The 20,633-nt window shown below is 36.5% G+C and overlaps 1 protein-coding gene across 2 annotated transcripts in view; it reads right to left on the bottom strand.

Annotated features, from left to right (window-relative positions):
* Window positions 1-3,876: 3,876 nt before the first annotated feature.
* Window positions 3,877-20,633, bottom strand: part of LOC102753546 (chromosome unknown open reading frame, human C9orf72) — a 21,541-nt gene continuing 4,784 nt past the window's right edge. Inside the window, exons 2-11 of one of the 2 annotated variants that reach the window (XM_006773728.2) lie at window positions 18,198-18,685; window positions 16,667-16,726; window positions 15,311-15,406; window positions 14,634-14,698; window positions 13,083-13,155; window positions 12,500-12,616; window positions 10,263-10,498; window positions 7,161-7,218; window positions 5,770-5,879; window positions 3,877-5,668 (exon numbers count right to left, since the gene is read on the bottom strand). In XM_006773728.2, the coding sequence (XP_006773791.1) occupies window positions 5,482-5,668; window positions 5,770-5,879; window positions 7,161-7,218; window positions 10,263-10,498; window positions 12,500-12,616; window positions 13,083-13,155; window positions 14,634-14,698; window positions 15,311-15,406; window positions 16,667-16,726; window positions 18,198-18,641 (1,446 nt within the window). In that variant the 5' untranslated portion in view covers window positions 18,642-18,685 and the 3' untranslated portion in view covers window positions 3,877-5,481. The remainder of the gene's footprint in view (window positions 5,669-5,769; window positions 5,880-7,160; window positions 7,219-10,262; window positions 10,499-12,499; window positions 12,617-13,082; window positions 13,156-14,633; window positions 14,699-15,310; window positions 15,407-16,666; window positions 16,727-18,197; window positions 18,686-20,633) is intronic. The other variant, XM_015570472.1, reaches the window with a different exon arrangement.

Below are 20,633 nucleotides of genomic sequence, written 5' to 3'. Positions count from 1 at the left end.
AGTCTGGAATGCTTTAGTCTGAAGTTGAGGGAGGGGCCTGGACAAACACACACACTAACCGAGGTGAATCCTGATGGACAAGTTGATCCAGGTGAAGTGCTTATTTCAGGCAGTGAGTAGCATGCACATCGCCGGTGATGGGAGCACAGCGAGTTGGGGAAGTGCAGGTAGTTCCCGGGCTCCCATGATGGTGTGAATGGTGAGGAAAAGGGTGGAGAGGTTGCTGGGTCAGATCCCTAGGCCCTGTGCTTCCCCATGGACTGCAGGCTTTACATTGTGTGAAAGGTTGCCAGTGAGGTTCCTTAGAGCAAGTGAGCGGGGACATTAAAGAGGATATTATTTTAGAAAGATCACTCTGCCTTCTGTGGAGGAAATGGATTGGGCAGAAGGACGGTGGTTAGTGGGTGAAATTATGGAGACCAGAAGAAAGCTGTTAATTCAGATGAGATACAATGAGGTTCTAATAGTGTCAGTGGAGACAGAGTGGAAGGTTTGAAAAACAGGCTGAGGCCTCTGGGTAGTACCTCACTAGCACCCTCTCTCTCTTGCCCTAGAACAACTTTCTCCTAAGGCAATACTCTCTACTTAGTGTGGGTTCAAGCTAATAAAATAATTCTGCTCCTGATATAGCATCACCTAGAATCTTGACTGTAGAATTGTTGTGGCTTAATATCTAGATATTGGAAACTCTACATTCAGTTGCTTAACGATGATGATGGCAATGACAGAATGATAACAGCCACAACTGAATTTTCTTGTTCACGTACTCTGTGCCAGTTTCCTTGAAGCATTCTGCATGTGTTAACCCACTTACTAGTCACAGAACGTGATGATGTAGGTTCTATTCTTATTCCTAATAAATGAGGATATTGAGGCTGCACAGAGAGGCTGAACATCTTGTCCAAGGTGACAGCTGCGAAGTGAAAAACAGGGCTTTGAGCCTTGGAAGTCTAACTCCAGGACCCAAACTCCTGTTAACTCTACCGTCTGCCTTCAAGGATAGAAATATGTTCCTTCTCCATAAACTTCAGCATAAGCATTAAAATGGACTTTTTCAATTTGTTCTGAACATTCTGAACAATCCCCCCAAAAGGTTTCCAAGTCTCCCAGGTCTCCAGAAAATGTATAAGGAGAGGTATGTGGAGCAAAATGCTGGGTGTGAATGTTTTTGCAGAATCAGGCTCCAAAGACCAGAAAAGCAGAAAAAACAAACAATGGTGATTTTAAACAATGAATGTTGTTTTCCTTTAGCCATAAGGGTATTTTGAAACTTGACAAATCCATTCAGCTTTCAAAGCATTCCACATTCCCCACCCACAAGCAAATGCCAGAAGGTGCCAGTTTGAGCCAACTCTGAGCAGGGGGGGGGATGGTTTTCAAAATACGGGATCACATTTCTTAAATGCCCACACTCCACAGATGGATACCTGCCACTGTCCGAATTGGTCTGATGAAAGCTGCTTAGCAACTTATCAAGCTATTCATTTAAAAAGAATATTTCAGCAAGAGATGAGATAGCGAGGCACAGATGCAGAAACAGAAAATGATAGGGTATTATTACTTGGAAAAGACTAGAAACCACTGCCTTAAAGTCTTTGAAATTTTAGGACTAGATTGTACATAGGCTCAATTTTAATGAAGGACTTTCGGGGGGGGGGGATTCCTGATTAAGCAATTTCCTTAATTTTCAGGAATTGACTCTTTTGGGAGAGGGCAGAGAAAATAATGTTTAACATACTCATTATATTCATTCAACCTTTGCCTTGTGCCTGGCACCACACTAGGCAGAGACACAAAAGTGAAAGGGACGTGGATGCACTCAAGCCTCGCGGTGGAGACAGAGCAGCACAGGCATAGGGAACAGATGCAACAAAAGAGGAAGTGCTAGGATGTGAGAGTGAGACAGCGAGGTCGCAGGGATGACCAGAAACGGTTGCAAAGATTTCGGATTTATGTTCATAAATGATACAGAGCCATTAAACAGAAGCGACCATCAGATTTAATTTTACAAGGATCATGCTGTTCCAATCCATGTGAATAATGGGTTGTTGGGGGCAGACATCAAAGGCAGGTTGATTTCCTGCCACTCCTCATAAAAATCATCCCGCAATACCGATTCTTTCCTTTGTGATCTGCAATCCATTCCTCTTATCCCCCAACACACAATTTAGAAATTATCTCGTCTTTCAAAAGTGCTGGTTTCCAACTATTTGAGTCTCCCTGGATACCTATTATTCATCTCTAATTTAATTCCATGTGATCAGAGATTACACTTTGTATAACTTGAATCCTTTTAAGTTTATTGAGACTTGATTTATGGCTCTGAATATGTTCATTGTGTAAATGTGTAATCTATTACTGTTAGGCACTGGTGTGTGCTACAATGTCACATCAAGTTGGTTTTTAGTCTTGTTCAAGTCTTCTATATCCCCATTTTGTGTTTTCTTGTTCTATCAAACATTGACAGAGGGGTATTCAAATCTCTACATATTAATTGTAGAGTGTCTGTTTCTCCTTACAGTTCTATTAGTTTTTGCTTCGTGCATCTTTGAAGTAGTAGTTAGGTAAACAAGCACTTAGGACTGTTATGTCCTCTTACTGAACGTCAGCAAGATGTTAAGCATAAAATTATCTTTTGTTGCTGGTAATATTCTTTGTTCTGAAATCTACTTTGCCTGATATTAACAATAGTCACTCTAGCTTTCTTTTGATTAGTGTTAGTGTGGTATATCTTTTTCCATCCTATCACTTTTAATCTTTGTCCTTCATGAGTCTTTTGTTTACAGCATATAGTTGGATATTGTTTTTTATCCAATCTGACAATTTCTGCCTTTTCATTGGGATATTTAGGATACTTATATTTAAATTCCTTTAAAAAGATAATTGACTACTTACACAAAAAATAAAAATAAAGTGTGATGGAGCATATAATAAATGCAGAAGGAAAATGTGAGGTCACAATAGCACACAGATGAGGAAGAAATGTAAGTATACTATTATAAGGTTCCTATACTATATACTTATTGTATATGACAAATGGTATATCATTTGCTATAACCCTGTAATCCTGTTATACCAATATTATTATAATTTTGTAACACCTGTTAAATCAATATCATAACAGGAATTTTAAAATGTATTCACCCAATAATTATCTTACATTTGAAATATTAACGTATACATTTAAAACATCAAAACACAATATTAGTAGTTAAGCAGGAAGACTTTTCTAACTTCTAAATTCTTCTGGTTGGACTAATACCCAAATTAACATGAGACAGATTAACAGGAGAAAGTGACCAAATTTATTATGTATGTACATATGGGCATCCCATAAGAATATGAGATCCCAAGACTTACCAGGCAGTTAAGGCTTACAAGTCATCTTGAACTAAGGAAGAGGAGGTAGGGTGTGGCTTGGACTTCAGAGGGCAGGAAAGCAATTTACCAAAATAGGGAAAAGCAAATGCTTGGTAAATAACTGTTTGCTGGGCCATCTTTAACTGTGTGGCACAGACTTGAATCCAAAGGGCCTTGATCGGTTCCTTCTGACTTATCAGACTTAGTTCATATTAAACTACAGTTAATTGTGATGGTATCTCCCTTCCTGGTGCAGGTCGTCCAGCTAAATGTTTTTAGGCAGTTGGGAGAAAGTCAAGGTTCTTTTGAGTCCTTTATTTCTTAAAAATAACCAGATTAAAATAACCAATATCCCCAAAGGCCTATTTTAGAATGGCAAATGCTGCTCCCCTTCACCAGCATCAATAAAACTTTCAAAATAAAAATAAAAGAAAGAAGTTTAGATTCAATATGACTGTCAGCTGAACAGGAAAGCAGTCTTTCAGTATCATAGCATTGCTTTTCTAAACAAACAACTGTAAGAGACAAAATGTCAAAGATATTTTATTCAAAATTCTCCTTCTAGGAGAAAATATATGTAGCAATGTTTACACATGCCTTAATAACTTATTTCACTGTACAACTTGCATTCTAAATAACAATACAATAAACCAGCAAAAAACCAGAAAACCAGTCAGCACTTCAATAATTTATCATATAAAAAACAGTGAGTACCGGGTACAACAAGGTGGTATGTGTACATTTTTCATGACAGCATCAGTCATCTAGTTCTGTGTATAAAGTATTTCTTATGAGTGATGTGAAAGGCCATTAGGACTTTTCAAAACAGAACATGCTTTTGGTTAAATTTGGGCAAGGGCAGAGGGGCTCTATTACTTTTATCCCTTTCTTATAAATATTTTTCCCTTTTGTGTTACTTCCACAGCTTTAAATAATTTTTTATGCTTGTATATTCTACTACTATGTCAACACTGTTCTAGCACAGAATTAAGTTAATCAGTTATTTTGTAGCCAGCAAAATGGTCCAAACACATTAAGAAAAAAAAAGAAATAGACCACTCAGTTCTGCCAAAGTAGCACCTAGTTAAATAGCATGTCAGTGAAGTGTCTCCTGCTACTCCTCAGACGATGTGGGCAAAGACACATGGCAACAACTTAAAAAATATGTGCAGAAATATAAGAAGACAAGGTACTAACTTCTATTCCTGAAAAAAGTTATTAGTATATTCTCTATTGCATTTCATAGTCTCGGAATTACAATGATTGCCATCAGGGTGAGACTTTACGAGAAGAAAACAAGATGACAATGACTGACCAGTGAAATCCAAACTTCTTCCAAGTAATTATAGTCTCCGAGGAAAAAAGGGCACAGCAGTACACATTTCCACTTGGCTCAAAAATAATGAACATTCATTTAAAAAGTTGGCAACGACTACTAAAACATAAAATCCAATTTCCTATATTTTCTTTGACTGAGCTTAGCAACAAAACAAAACCACCCTGATTGTGTTCATTTCTACACACACTGACTCTGAATGACTACATCTACAAAGTAGGATCTAATAATTAACTTTAGTTAAACATCTGCTTGAACAATATTTTCTTTCTCAAGCTTACTCTAGCTTCGAGTTAACTTCCTGTCTATGGAACTGAAATGATTCAGAAGCTCCAGTTTTCAGCTGACTGCAACAGTATTAGTAATTCCATGTACCGAGCAACACCAAAAAGTGCAAAGTCAACTAGTACTTTATCTCTGGAAGCTAACTCAGATTTCACTTTGATACATGTAAACCATGAATCCTAAGTTTCAAAAAACAGTAGTTGTGGTCAAGTTTATATTCTATTATCATATCTTTTTTAAAGATAGCAATAATATTTATAATTGTAAACATAAGTCTGTATCCCAAGAGAGCACAACTAGGAAAAGATCCATCCACTGCTAACGATGCACCTGACATCCCTTCGCAGACTTCTTGTGACAACTGTAGTGTAACTAAGTCTGACTGCCATTGCCAAGTAGGACTTTGAAGTATCACCCCAGGGACTGATGTGTCCCATACCAAGTGAGCTACTTTAGCAGCAATTATGATTGTGATGAAATATATTTAGTAAGTTACACATTTAAAAAGTCATTAGAACGTCTCGTTCTTGTACACTAGTATAGAAAGATCTTCCAAAGATAAAGGAGTGCAGGCCTGGTTTAATTTTCTCAGCTAGAGCCATTATTATGTTAAGATCGCCCTCTGCTGTTAAATCAAGGTCTATCTTCAGGTTCCGAAGAGATTTAAAGGGCTTTTTCCCCTTCTGCCTACAAATAATAAAAAACAAATACATGTAATATAGAAAATGTTCAAAAGGAACAAATTTTAAAACTGCACAAAGGTTTTTCTTCCATATAATTTTACTTACGTATCATCTTCTATATATTTTATTAGCGTCAAAGCTTTTCTGTGAAGGACGAGCAGAAACTGTGCAAGGAAAGTACTCCTGAGAGATAAACCAGGCTTCAAATGAAAGACCTACAGGAAAATGAATGCTTTAATAAATATTTTGCTCTCATTCTACTTACACAGCATGTTCCTATCACAGTGTTAACAGAGCCTGGCAGATAATGTACATTAGAGCAGTTCCCGCAATCATTTCCATAGATGTCTCTTATCAGGCGGGAGTATGACAGAAGTACTGAGTCTGGAAGCAGTCTGACAGTTCTAGTTCATATTTAAGAGTAGTATTTTTCATTCTACTTCAGAATACATTCATATTTATTTTTATTATTAAAGGTAATAATTGGCCCTGGCCATTGTGGGTCAGTTGGTTGGAGCATCATCCTGTGCACCAAAAGATGGCAGGTTTTATTCCCAGTCAGGGTGCATGCTAGAGGCAACCAATCAATATTTCTCTCTCACATTGATGTTTCTCTGTCTCTCTCTCTCCCTTTTCTCTCTAAAATCATAAAAAAAAATCATACTTAAAGGTTACTTCCAATTATGTTACTTCACTTGTTCTGCCCACATCTTCAAATAAAGTTGAAGCTCCCAGAAGTTGAGCCCCACTTAAATTATGATTTTAAGATATTCATATCATAGGACTCTTGCTGGGGGGAGGGAAGGGATACAGGGGGGTGCAGCTATAGCAGTAAAAGGATCTCTTTTCAGCTTGAGAAATATGGACTCACATGACTACATATTACCTTTGAACTTTGGAATATGTCGGACTACAGACCTGATCAAAAATTTCTACTAAACTTAAGGACCTCATTATTTCAAAGCTGCATCTATGACAAAGTTTTCTGACCTGATCCTCAGAATGATACTATGACAAAGTTCTAGTATACTAAGAAATAAGTTCCATATCATTATAATTTTCTTCAAATGTATAATTAAGCAGATTTTTTTTTCAAAAGGAGGAGACAATAAAAATGCTATCATTGAAATAGAGGTACAGGGTTTAAAGACATTTTTGACGCAATTAAGGTAAATAAAAAACATTTGTGCACCCTCTCCCTTCACCCCCACAAAAGAAAATACTTTGAGTTATAGGTTAGTGCTCAGAATGAAAACATTTATTATTTGAATGGGGGGGATGATGCATCTTTAATTGTTAATATTCAGACTACTACTCATTAACAACTCAAAAGAAAAATCATGTAGACACTTTCAAAAAGACCAGAGACACTACAAAAAGATAATGACTGAATTCTAAGATATTATATACAGAGTACAGGCATTGTAGAATGCATGAAATAAAAAACAAAAACATGTCATATCATTCACTCCAACGACTTCAGGTTTAACATTTACCTGGTCCAGGAAGGCTTTTACTAGCGTGTCTCTGTGTAGGACATCTTGAAAAATATTCCTGGGAAGAAAACAGTCCAAATGTTGAAATGGCTGCAAAATGCTACTTTCCATAATCCTACACCAGCCAATAAATTAAATTTGTAGAAATGGGATGTTATATATAAACATTTTTTAAATAAAAATTAGACATATATTTTAAAACATACACTATATATTTATTTTATTTTAACTCAAGGAGACATTTGTATCTTATTGGAGTTAGTCAGGCCACTATGTAATTATTTTTCTTTTAAAGATAGCAATCCCAAGAATGATATGTAATATCTATCAACCTATTTTAATACACTCACCTTTTAAAAAATGTTGAGAGCCTTAGGCAATTAGTAAACACAGTTACCAATTCCTGCCATCTCAAAAATAAAACAGCAATAAAAGTAGACACACAACACTACCAACAACACCGTAAACAAAATAGAAGGAGAATGTTATGTACTAATAGCTTCTAGTATACATTTTAGGATGAAGAAAGGCAAAAGGATGGATGCTAACAATCACTGGAGTGGGATTAAGAGACACAGCTAGATGACTATCGGCAACATCACAACCACTGGGTTTGCATCATGAGCCCATCATCTGGCAAGTGACATGAACCAGTTCTAGGAAAGCATCATCTGCCTTGTCAACAATGACCAGACAAGAAGTTAAGATGTAACGCCACCTGAGAGAGTGTGCATCTCACACACCACCCAGGACAGAGCAGGTGCTTAAAAAAGACTGCTCTTCCCAGGTCTGAACCCCTTCAATCTTTTCTCTTCTTCCTCCCCTCTCCTTGCCTTCTACTTCCCGAGAGAGTTCACTGAGATGTTAGGTTATACTCAAGTCAAAAGGGTAATGTAACATTTAATAAGGTAAGCAATTTGAACTGAAAATAGTAATGATCATCATATAATGAGAGGAGTGGCAGGAAAGAGGTGCGTGTGCAGAAATAAATAGGAAAGTACCTAAAATTTCCTAGTTCTAAGAGAAGAGTATACCAAACAACCGAAGAAAACCCAAAAGGGGGGGTTGGGGAGGGGAGAGAGAAGCAGCATAATTACAAGGTATCCAATTAGTGGCCAGTGTGGACCCTGACAGCACTCCTTCTCTGGCTTTGGAGAGAGAATAAGGTTATTTAAAGTCCGCTATTCTTAATATGCCTGTTTCACTGAATGAGTATCTTGTTCATAATGAATTAGATAAAGCAAAGTGTTAAAAAGTATCCCTAGCTAGTTTGGCTCAGTGGATAGAGCGTCAGCCCGTGGACTGAAAGGTCCTGGGTTCGATTCCAGTCAAGGGCACATGCAGATTGTGGCCTCAATCCCCAGTAGGGGGCTTGCAGGAGGCAGCTGATTAATGATTCTCTCTCATCATTGATGTTTCTATCTCTCTCTCCCTCTCCCTCTCTAAAACAAATAAAAAAAGTATATATAAAAATATATATATTTCCAGTGACTGATTTTTCATTTTTTATTGGCAATGACTGAAATTATATCTAAACATTAAAATTAAAAAAATATCTTAAAAATTGGTGATATTGTTTTAAATAAATTAAAAGTAAAATATGTCTAATAGAAAATTTAACAATTCACAATCTAGTGGCTGAAAATATATTTGGACAGTTTTATGTTTAGAAAATTTACATAGAACTGGAAAAAATTTTTTTAATTTATAACATTATTTTGTTATATCAGCAAAACAATAGCTGGCTGATCATAGTTTGTCAAATTTGTGAAGCAAGCATAACTGACTAAAATGAATAAGAAATGTTAAAGTATACACATATCCCCTCTAAAAAAATATTAGATGGTTGTAAACCGATTCTAAAGTTCACCAAATTCCCCAAAAGAGCTATGAAGCAACCAAGCAAAAAAAGAAAAAAAAATACTAAATACTTTAGGAAAGAAGAAAATGTTTGAAGGAACAAATGAATTCTGAGAACTTTACATGTGTACCAAAATTACCAATAGTGTATGTGAAAGCTTAGTGTCTGGAATTCCAATTCTGAACAATTCATGTTCTAACCAATTTCCCTAAAGCTTTCTAAGGAACCAACAGGAACACTGGAGAGCTGGGAAAGATGGGTCCTAATGAAGTCATCTCTCTGCACCTAGTACACACAAGGCCGAGATCCCGTGTTCCTCTTCTGGTGGACATGGTGTTCCCTTTCTGGTGGACATGGTGTTCCTTTTCTGTTTTCAGTCAGCACATTCTGTGTGACTGCTGGTGCTCCACATGCCTCCATATTGCCTCAGCTCAATTTTTTTCTTAGAAAAACAGGACAGGCTGATCACTCCAATTTTACTGCTCCCCTATATACTCAAGCCTGTATGATTCTAGTCAACAATTGTTGAGCACATTCTATGTGCCAGGTACTTTAATTAAAGAGAATCATAATGTATCCCAGTATGCTACAAATCTTTTCCTGATTTCAGAAGTAAATAGGAAAGTACCTACAATTTCAGTGTTTTCTTATGGTTTTATAATTCAGATTTATCATCACCATTTTTTCCTATTTGGGTTAACACTGAATATTTTATTATCATTACTTTTTATCTTTTAAAAATACTAGTCAGGCTTTATGGTAAGGAACGAATACTACAATATAAAATTCAAAGTAAAAGAATGCTCTATTAATATTATCGACAGTTTTGTTGTATTTTATATTCATATATCAAGAAAGAAAAGACTTAGAATTACTTCTTTGGTTTAGTTAATAAGTTTTTTAGTGACTCCTATACATCAGACTATAAGCCATGTTAGAGTGGGGCTGTCTGGCCACTATTAACCTTAGTATCTAGTATTGTGCCTAGGGCTCAATAGATATTTGTTAAATATTTAAAGACTTATTTTTAAAAACTAATCTATCTTATGAGAAACACGATTATAGTAAGAAAAATAAACATTTAAGAAAAAATGCTTGATTAACCAAATAATTCTTCAAGCATAACTCATAGTAACCTTTTTTTCCTTTTAAACACAGACTCATCTGTTTTGCTCTTACTCACAAAAGATACAATTTCATAATATTGCTTAACAACAATACCAAAGGACAACATGACTCACAAATCGGGAGTGAAGCTTTCGTCGGTGTAGATGACCGTATCCTGAGCCATGTCCTCCTCTGAAGTGGCTCTCCAGAATGCCGTCAGCTCTGATCGCATGTACCTGCGCTGATTGTAGATGTGCTCATGACAGGGCGGCATCTGCTTGACGGTGTTGACATCCACGTCTATGTGAGTGCTGGGGTAGGGAGCATACATGACTTGCCGGAAGGGTAGCACAAAGCTTCCAGTGGAATCCTGTCACAATGAAAGGAAAAGTCACTGCCTTATTTGCCAAATTGTATAAAGATTTATTTAAAACAACAACAACAACAAAACACCCTGGTTTTGATTTAGCAAGTCCATCTCTAGAAATGTATACTCATATATTGCTCATGATTGTGTACAAAGTTTTAGGGATAGAAACAACCTAAGAATCCAAAAAGAGAAGTGATTAAACTAAGCTGCAGAAGTTTAGGTGTTGATATTGAAAGATGTTCACAATATATTGTGAAAAAAAAACAGGTTAGAATATGCAAAGTACAATCCAATTTTTGGGGGGGAATAAGGGGAGTTATGAAAAAAATACATACAGAAGAAAGCAAGACCAGAAGATACATGTCGAATATTAACAATGGTTATTCTCCAGATTGTGAGATTACAAGTGACCATTTCTTCTTGACTATTCACATGCTCTTTTAATTTCTAATAATATACGTATTTTTATAATAAGTAAAGAATGCACTTCTTTCTAGGTATAGTTGGTTGGGCTGCCATGGAATAAGGACATACTGTGTAAAAGGCACCGTGCTATGTACTTGAAGAGAACAGAAGATAAAGGCTGTTTCCATTTTTTTTTACTCCTATCATGCTGTGATAATCATCTTTATATGTAAATCTTCTGCACATATAATTGTTTCTTTAGGAAGAATTTCCTGAGGTAGAAACAGTAGGTCAGTCTTTAAATGTTTGTAAGGCTCTTGATATATAATGTCAAACCATTTTCTAAAAGACTACACAATTTATAATTGCATGGAAAATTCTTAACAAATATATTTTCATTATGATATAGTTTGAAGCTTTCCTATATGGATCTATATAAAACCCTTTTAGGGATAAAATTATATAATTAAATGAGAGGTTGCTGAGGAAAAAAAGTACTAAATACCTTATGTCTTTGACAGAGAAGAAGTTCTAATTTTCAAATTTGTACAATTCAAATCAGAAATGAGTTTCCCGCCCTTACCAGTTTGGCTCAGTGGATAGTGTCAGCCTGCGGACTCAAGGGTCCCAGGTTTGATTCCGGTCAGGGGCATGTACCTTGGTTGCAGGCACATCCCCAGTAGGGGGTGTGCAGGAGGCAGCTGATCGATGTTTCTCTCTCATCGATGTTTCTAACTCTCTATTCCTCTCCCTTCCTCTCTGTAAAAAATTAATAAAATATATTTAAAAAAAAAAGAAATGAGTTTCCCTTAAATAGTTTCTGTATTTAAGTACTATTATTTTGAGCTCATAGCATGCACATTATTGAAAATGCAAAAGCTGAATATCATTTTTATTTGTAACAATTTTTTACTATTTTTCGTTCATTTTGTTATATCTAACCTTCAAGAAAGCATCGACTATGAGAGAATCACATAAGCATTACGAATCTATATCTTCATGTGTTTGATTATGATAAAAACATCAACAATAGATTAGATAAAGTGAGTAACTGTCCTACCTGTAATTACTCAAAATAATGGCTAATTAATATTTATCTGTCTTTCCCCTTCAAAAGCATATTTAAACAAATAAAAGAAAAATGAAAGTAATCTTTTTTAATACACACACAGGAATTGACAAAATCTTCTATACTTTTTCAAGTTAGAGAGCAGCTTTAAATTTTGTTTTCAATAAATGAATATGATACATAAACAAAATGGTAACACAAAATTTCAAATTTGTTCAGTAAAAAAAAGTAAATGTTCCTCCCATTTTAGACATCAACCTGATTCAAGCACATATTAAAAAAAAAAAATTAAAAATCCTAAAGCCAAACAGGCAGCTACAGGAAACCAGAGAGAAATATAAAGATATTCTGTGATGTTTCACTGATACCAACCATAAATCAATAAGACATAGACTCTATGCTCAGTCTGTGTAAAGGAAGTCAGCCCTTTGGCATAAAAACATGAGATACATTAAATACTAATGTTCAAAAGACACTTATGATGAGTCTCAAAAACTGGTTTCACTTGTGACCAGTGTAGACTCTACCTTTAGCAGGCCTTGGACAAAGAGTCCTGACTCATATTTAAATGATGATTCTGCTTCACATAATCTGGAGCATTTTCTCTCTGCTGGAGTCAGAAAAAGGCATAATGTTTTTACTATCTGTAAAAGAAAAGAATTTAGCATTAAAATATAATGTAAAAAAAACAGCACTGGTTTGCTTATGAAAGAAATTGGAATTGAAATTTCAATTGTTTTTGCTAATAAAATATATCCTGAGAAATAAATATTCCTTAGTCACACAGGATAGTCCATGGATAATAACAATTGTTGCTAAAAATAGGGATTCTGTGGTTGAGTAAGTTTGGGAAATGCTGGTAAATTTACAGTATACCTCAAAGCCTGTAACATTTGAATACGTATTGTGCTCTCCAGGTGGCTGATATAATACGCAGACTTTCTCCACAGAACCCTTCTCTTTGCTTAGGGTGTCACAGTTATTTGGTCAGATTACATTGCCTTATACTCTTAGATCATTTTGTCTGTAACCTAACCTTTAAATTACAACCTATGATATGTTAGCAGTATTAAAAAGTGAGATTATTTGCTGGATTATAAAATAAATTACCTTATTTACTTTCTCTGCACTGCTACCTACTACAACAGAACAGCCACAGGTTTGCAGGTGTGAGCTAATGGCACTGTAAATCGAAGAAAAGAGATTTAAAAAAATTGGCTGTAAAACAATTTTACAAAGTAAAAGAAAAGAAGGAAAGCTATTCAAATCATTTAGAATAGCTTTCCATGCGAAGCACCAAAGCTATAAATATAATGCCGTCTTCATTTCTACATGCTTTTTCACAGAGATTCTCTCATTTGAACCTTAAAACAACCCATTTAGTAAAATATTACCATTTTATAGTGGAAGGAACTGAGAGGTATAGAGAGAGGTTAAGTGACTTACTTAAAGTCAAAGGGGATTAAAATTAATGCTATGAATGGCTAACACTGAATAGAATCAGGACTAATGCACTTCTGATTCAAGCCATTTAAGGCCTCTAGGTTAGACTCACCCTCGCCTCTACCATTCCATCATAAATCTAAAGGAAAAGACTGTTAGGCATAAAAGCACTCCTCATTTTTCATTACTTTTTAAAAAATAAAATTTCATGCCCTGGCCAATGTGGCCCAGGTGGTTGAGCGTGGTCCTGCGCACCATGAGGTCACTGGTTCCATTCCTGGTCAGGACACGTGCCCAGATGCGGGCTCGATCCCCAGGTGGGGGGGATGCAAGAGGCAGCCGATTGATGTTACTCTCCCTCTTCCTTCCTTTCTCTCTGTCTCAAATCAATAAAAACATATTTTAAAAAAATAAATAAAACTTCATGATAAACTGCAATTGTAAAGAAACACTAAAGCAGAAGATGAGACTATACATGAAGATAAAGCATTTAGATTAGGGACTAACATGTAGGCACTCAATAAATACCGGCTACTATTATTATCATTTTTCTTAGAAGAAATATAAATAGCAAATGTTAGCTATTAGCTATTATTATGTGCCACGCACTATTTTAAATGCTTAATGTAACTGATCTCACTCAACACTTAGAACAATCCCATGAAGTATTACTATTATTACTATTCTCAATTTGCAGATGAGGGCATGGAGGCACACAGAGTTCAGGTGGCTTGCCCAGGGTTATACAGCAGTAACTTGGAAAATCTAATTTTAGAGCCCACACTTTTAAGTACTAAAATCCATTGTAAGAAGGAAAGGATGAATACATATATAAATAATTTTCTTTTCTAGGCCCAAATAACTCAAGTACATCCACAATGCAATTTATATTGAAAAAGTTACTAGTTTCAGCTTTAATGAGAAGTAAAACAAGAAACCAGAACCAAACAAGGGACTAAGATTTCTTGTCTGGGCATTATCAAAACTCAGCTCCTTTAGATGTTAAAAAAAAAAAAGAGTAACATCAAATATATCACAGATATGTAATAAATGAAAAGATAACACAAAGCTAAGTAATAGTTCACATATGCAATGTTGTCCCTAGAATAACATGGGGTAGTCATTCTGTTGTTTACTTTCCTCAATATCCTGTCATAGGTAAGCATAACGTCTGTATCTGCTTCATTCAGCTTTTATGGAAATAAGCAAAAGTCTTACTTGAGAAGAAAGCCTTCATGACAACTGTCACCAATGTCGTCATCGTTGAGAACTGTTTCAGCAATCTAAAAGTTACACACAAAAAAATCTGGTATAACAATGTTGAAAACCACTTTTAATATACAAGTTTTTTGAAGTCTAGGTTCAATATAACACATTGCCCTCATTTCTAAACATCAAGAATCCCCATAAAACAATCTCTGTGCACTACCATAAACTTTCAGAAGAACAAATGTGAAGGCTGGTCAGGCAGGTTAAGCAACAATTGTTACAAGAACAACCCCCTCTTCTGAGCTGTCAGGATCAGGAGACAAATCCTAATGACAAAAATATCAGAAAGCTACAAAAATTGTTTTCTAAAAATTCTCTATACCTGCATAGTATGTGACTCTAAATGTCCTCAACAAATGATTAAGGAAACTACATTAGTGAATATGGGTAAACTTCCATTTACACACTGTTTTGTTACCAAAAGTACTGCATTATATTGATTGCTTCTATAAGGTCTGAAATTCTCCCACTTCTAGGAAATACAAAAGAGGACAAATAAATAAATTGAATGTTATCATAATTATAATAACAAAATGAGAATACTACTAATATACTTAACAGTAATGTAACTGAAAAAAAATGGATAAAAGATATCATTGTTTCTATTTAATAAAATAAGAACTTACATCTATTTCTTCAGGAACACTGTGTGATTTCATAGATGAAAGCAGTTCCATTACAGGAATTACTTCTCCAGTAAGCATTGGAATAATACTCTGACCCTGCACAAAAAAGTAAATGAGGTGAAGAAAAATCACACAATGTAAGATAAGCTGGACAATAAAATAAAGTCTCAAACCTTTCCCCAGAATAGTTATTCTGGTCTGGAAAGTTATTTACAAAAGCATTTCCTTACTTAATGCCCCTGTATTTTCACAAATTTTTAGAAGTTTTTGTTTAGCCTGACCGGTGTGGCTCAATGTTTGAGCATTGACCTATGAACCAGGAGGTCACTGTTCGATTCCCTGTCAGGACACATACCTGGGATGTGGGCTTGATCCCCAGCAGGGGGCGTGCAGGAGGCAGCCAATCCATGATCCTCTCTCATTGATGTTTCTATCTCTCCCTCCCTCCCCCTTCCTCTCTGAAACCAATAAAAATATATTAAAAAGAAAAAGAAAATTTTTGTTTAAAGTAGTATTCTATCTTGGGCATGCTAAAGAGAACCAGAGAAAAGAAAATCAGCCATGATGTTTGTACTGGAGTTTCAAAGGAACAAAGAGGGTGGTTGGGGCAACAGCAGTAAAAGCAAAGAGCCCTTTCTCCACTGGAGAGTCCCCTTCAGAAGGACTGCTCGGCCCTGTGCTGAAATCGCTTGTACTTCATTTCCACAGGGAGCCCTCTCTTTGCAATCATGCTTTCCCAAGTCTGGTGCCTGCTCCCTAAGGGAATTCAAAGTCATGGGATAAACATTTACATTTTCCTAGAGACTTGGTATTACAAGAAGCCTGGTCGTTTAAAGGTGAGGAATATCAACGGCAAATTATAATATGAAAACAGACAGACATTTCATAGAATAAAATGTAATGCATGAATTCTAACGATACCATTTCAAAGATATATTATGCTTAGAGCTGTGCCTACATCTACAGATACCTTATAGGAGAACTCACTTTCCTTCTGTTACAACTACTTCTGCGGAAATGTCTGAGAAACATGACTTTAAAGAAAATCTCAAACATAATTTTTAATTTTGACTATAAGCAAGTTATTCAAAATTTACTCTGTGGATACGGAAAACAGGTAACAAAATATTACTCTCTAGATGCAATTACTACTGGACTTTCATTTAATTATTCAGGTCTAGGGTATGCAAGTTTTTATCAGGTTTATTCCACACATCTCCATAAAGGCTCTGTTCACTTTCGGGCTCACTCTGTCAAACTAATAGGGCCTCAAGACCTTAACACAAGCAGCCTTTAGCTTTATACAGACACACCGTGTGCCTGGCAGTGTTTGACAGTGTGCAATCTCCACCTTACCTGATCTTCCATTCTCTCTGTGCCTTCTAGCACTATCTTCTGGACAATCTCTTGCCTTTCCTGAGCAAGGGGAAATTCATTAAGATAATTAAAAACAAAAAACATCTGATGCTTATTTTTTACAATACAGTTATGTAGCAGACATGTTCTTATGTAATTTAGTTCATGGGAAAAATACTTTCACTTTAGGACAGAAAAAGGGGAGGGAGGAAATTAACCAAACATAAAACCACCTTTTTTTTTTCAGTTAAAAACAGATAATTTAACAGAAAACAGTCAATGTAACATCTGCATAGTTTCACAAAGATAATGACTTTCAAATGAACTAAGATCAAGTTGAACCTGGAGAATATAGAGCTTCCTGATTTTAAATGATTTTCATATACATGTTAAAAATAATGAGGCAAGCCTGCAAACATGGTAAGAAACTATTCCTTTAAAAGATACTATTTTTCCTTACTATCTAGTAAAAGCCTCATAAAATTAATAATTATTTAATGGATTTCCATGTTAGTATCAAACTGCAAAGTAGAAAGGAGAAATAAATTTGTTCTTCAGATCTGCCAAAAGCACATGGAAATATAAGTACCACCATATGGTATATTAAACAAAAGGATTTAGAAAATTACAATAATTTCCTCTAGCCCAATCTGCAAGAGGAATGAAATGAATAGGACTATCATTTATGTTATGAAAATGAAATGACAGGAATCTCCTAGAAACCATTTTGTCCAACCTTCTATTTTACAAATATAGAAACTTGGCAAAGAAATTAAAGGGAGCAAAGGCTTCATGGCCAACTGCTTACGAAACAATTGTTTTGAAATGCTTGCACCCACACACACTAAGTAGTAAGTAAAACACACAGGCATGTAATTCCCACCCCCCCAAAAAATAGCTTTGAGGGTCAATGGGTCTGAAACTTATGTTCTCTACTTTCCTAAGCTTTAGCTTTTTATTTGTAACATGGAGCTATCATCTCCTACCTTCCCTGGTCATTATGAGTAGGACAGACATCAGACTAGATCTGTATCTAATATGGTAGCTGCAAATAATAGCTACTGTTTGAAGTTAACTGCATATAATTTCTAAAAATTAGACATAAATGTGTCAGAAGATTGTAGGGCACGGCTATAGGGCAAAGCCACAAACAAGTCCCAGCTTAGAGGGCACAGTCCTCTTAGCATAATTAGGCTTGACCTTATGATGCTCCCTAGATGCTAGTGGGCTGTGGGAGGTACAGTAAGTGCTGCCAAAACAAGTGAAACTCACAAGAACATTATAACTATGGTGACCACTACCTTCTTTACCTCTGGCTATAAAATGAAGGCTCAACTTGCCTCTGGATCTCTCTCTGTGGCCTCAGCCAGGCACAGGAGGTCACCTAGACCCAGCTTATTCTCTGTCTGTCTTTTCTTCATCCTTCACCACCCTCACTCAGGCTTGCGAGCCCTTGGCTGAGCTGGCTCCGCACAGAAGATAAACTTTCAATGGTCAAGTTAACATGACTAATAAGCTCAGAACCACTCACCTTATGCATCCATATCCTTCCTTTCCGGATAATGTGTGTTAGTCTATCGACACACACTCTGTGAAGCGGGAGGTAGAAGCTAAGTTCTGTCTGTGGGAGTATAATTGATAGTCCGTATGTGCTCCTATCGCCATTCCAGTTTCCATCGAAGATTAATGAAACAATGATTACTCCCTTTTCAGACAAGACAAAAAACTTTACATCTATAGCCCCACTCTCTGCATTTCGGAGGATTTCTCCATTTAGGGTGTGGTTGGCAAGAAAAGTTATTTCTCCATCGCTGAGAAGTACCTGTTCTGTCTTTGGAGCCCAAATATGTCTCACTCTAGGACCAAGAATATTGTCCCAGTAAGCAAAGGTAGCAGCTAATAAAGGTGATTCACCACTTAAAGCAATTTCTGTCTTGGCAACAGCTGGAGATGGTGGAGGACAGAGAGTCGACATCACTACATCCCAACTGTCACATTATCCGAGTGCTCCAAGGATATCTAAACAAGGGCACACAAAGCAATGATTAGGCTCAGCAATTTTAAAGTCATCCGTCAAAAATCCAAATAATTTCAGCATATGCGGTTTTCTCCCCTTCAGTCAAAAGTTTTCGAAGCATGTCTCCAACCAGGATAGAGGCATTCAACTAGCATGGCAGGTGCACAGTGAATGTTTACTGATGTAATTTTACAATGCATAGTGACTTGTCACTTATATTCAGAAATATGCTTAGAAATCCAAAGTGACAAGGAACTAAAAATGGCCTCTGAACATTCAGATGAAATATTTATGAACTAAAGCTCATAGAATAGACCCTCCCTGTTCCCAAATATCCAGTCTATGTGCAATCCTATATAACACAAGGGTAATATGCAAATCAATCGAATGGCAGAATGACCGGTTGCTATGATGCACACTGACCACCAGGGGGCAGATGCTCAATACAGGAGCTGCCCCCTGGTGGTCAGTGCGCTCCCACAGGGGGAGCAACACTCAGTCAGAAGCCCAGCTCAGCTCACAGCTGGCAAGGGCAGTGGCGGTGGCAGTGCTAAGGATGTCTGACTGCCTGCTTAGGCCCACTCCCCGCCCTCAGTTGGACACCCCCGGGGGCTCCTGGACTGCGAGAGGGCACAGGGCTGAGGGGCCCCCCACCCCCACCCAAGTGCACGTGCACTGGGCTTCTAGTTCTAATATAATGGAATATTTGGTTCCTAAACCATATCAACTAAAGAGGACTAAATGAGGAAGGGGAGAGTTCAGTTAGAAACACTAACACTTATTGTAGGCTGAACTGTCTCTCCACCCCAAAATCTGTTCAAGTCCTAACGGCCAGTATCTGCAAATGTGACCTTATTTGGAAATAGACGTAAGTAATCAAGTTAAAATGGGGTCATACTAGATTAGGGAGAGTCCTAATCCAGTGTCTGGGGTCCTTAAAAGGAGAGAAAGATTTGGAGAAATAGACATAGAGGGAAAAGGGCCTTGTAAAGATGGAGGCAGAAATTAGAGTGATGCAGCTACAAGCCAAGGGATGTCAGCAATTGCTGGTAGCCAGAGAAGCTAAGAGGAGGCAAGGAAGGATTCTGCCCTCAAGGCTTCCAAGGACCTTGTCCTTGCTGACAACTTATTTTGGACTTTTAGTTTCCAGAACTGTGAGAGAATAATTTTTTGTTTTGTTTGTTTTAATCACCTAGTTTGTGGTACTTTGTTATGGCAATCCTAGGAAACTAGTAAAACACCTGACAATAGAAATACCTTAAAAGCTGCTAAAAGGGCAAAGAAAAAAGAAAAAAATAAATAAAAAGACCAAAAAAATTTCCTGTCTATCTCAACCTACTCAAATATATCACTCTGAGGGTGTACACTCTACATGATGTTAGTGTAAAAGGAATCATCTATCTATATATATAAAAGCCTAATATGCAAAGCGTCCCCTTGGGAGTTCGATTGACTGGGAGTTTACTTGCTATGACGTGCACTGATCACCTTGGGCAGCACAGAACAATGAAGGCCCTGGCTAGCAGCCGGTTGGGTTATTTGCATTCAGTTATTTTTAAAGATATGCATTCTACTAATCAAACTGTTGCAGCATATGTGAATGTTTCACATTTTAACATATGCAGAACTGAGATTTAAAATTGTCATACAATTTGCCTTCCCACCCATGCGCAGCATATAAAAATTCCCCTTTTGTTCAACTCTACAAGGACATGCAAGGGTTCATCTTTTTAAATAGTAGGTCTGGAATTATGTACATATCAACTTGCTTTTGCTTTCATTTCATTTCCTAAGAATTTTTGGTGGTGAACATTTTCATACATTCACTTCCATATTCTTTATGTCCTCTGTTGAGATGTTGGCTTATAAATTTGCCTATTTTTAAAATTACTTAGTATTATAACCAATATCGGGACAGTTCACAATCTAAGAAATATATTTGGACTTCAC

The sequence above is a fragment of the Myotis davidii genome, unplaced genomic scaffold (assembly GCF_000327345.1).
Source record: "Myotis davidii unplaced genomic scaffold, ASM32734v1 scaffold987, whole genome shotgun sequence".
In the NCBI taxonomy this organism is placed as follows: domain Eukaryota; kingdom Metazoa; phylum Chordata; class Mammalia; order Chiroptera; family Vespertilionidae; genus Myotis; species Myotis davidii.
Note: the sequence above shows the minus strand (reverse complement) of the source record. Positions and strands in the feature narration are given on the sequence as shown.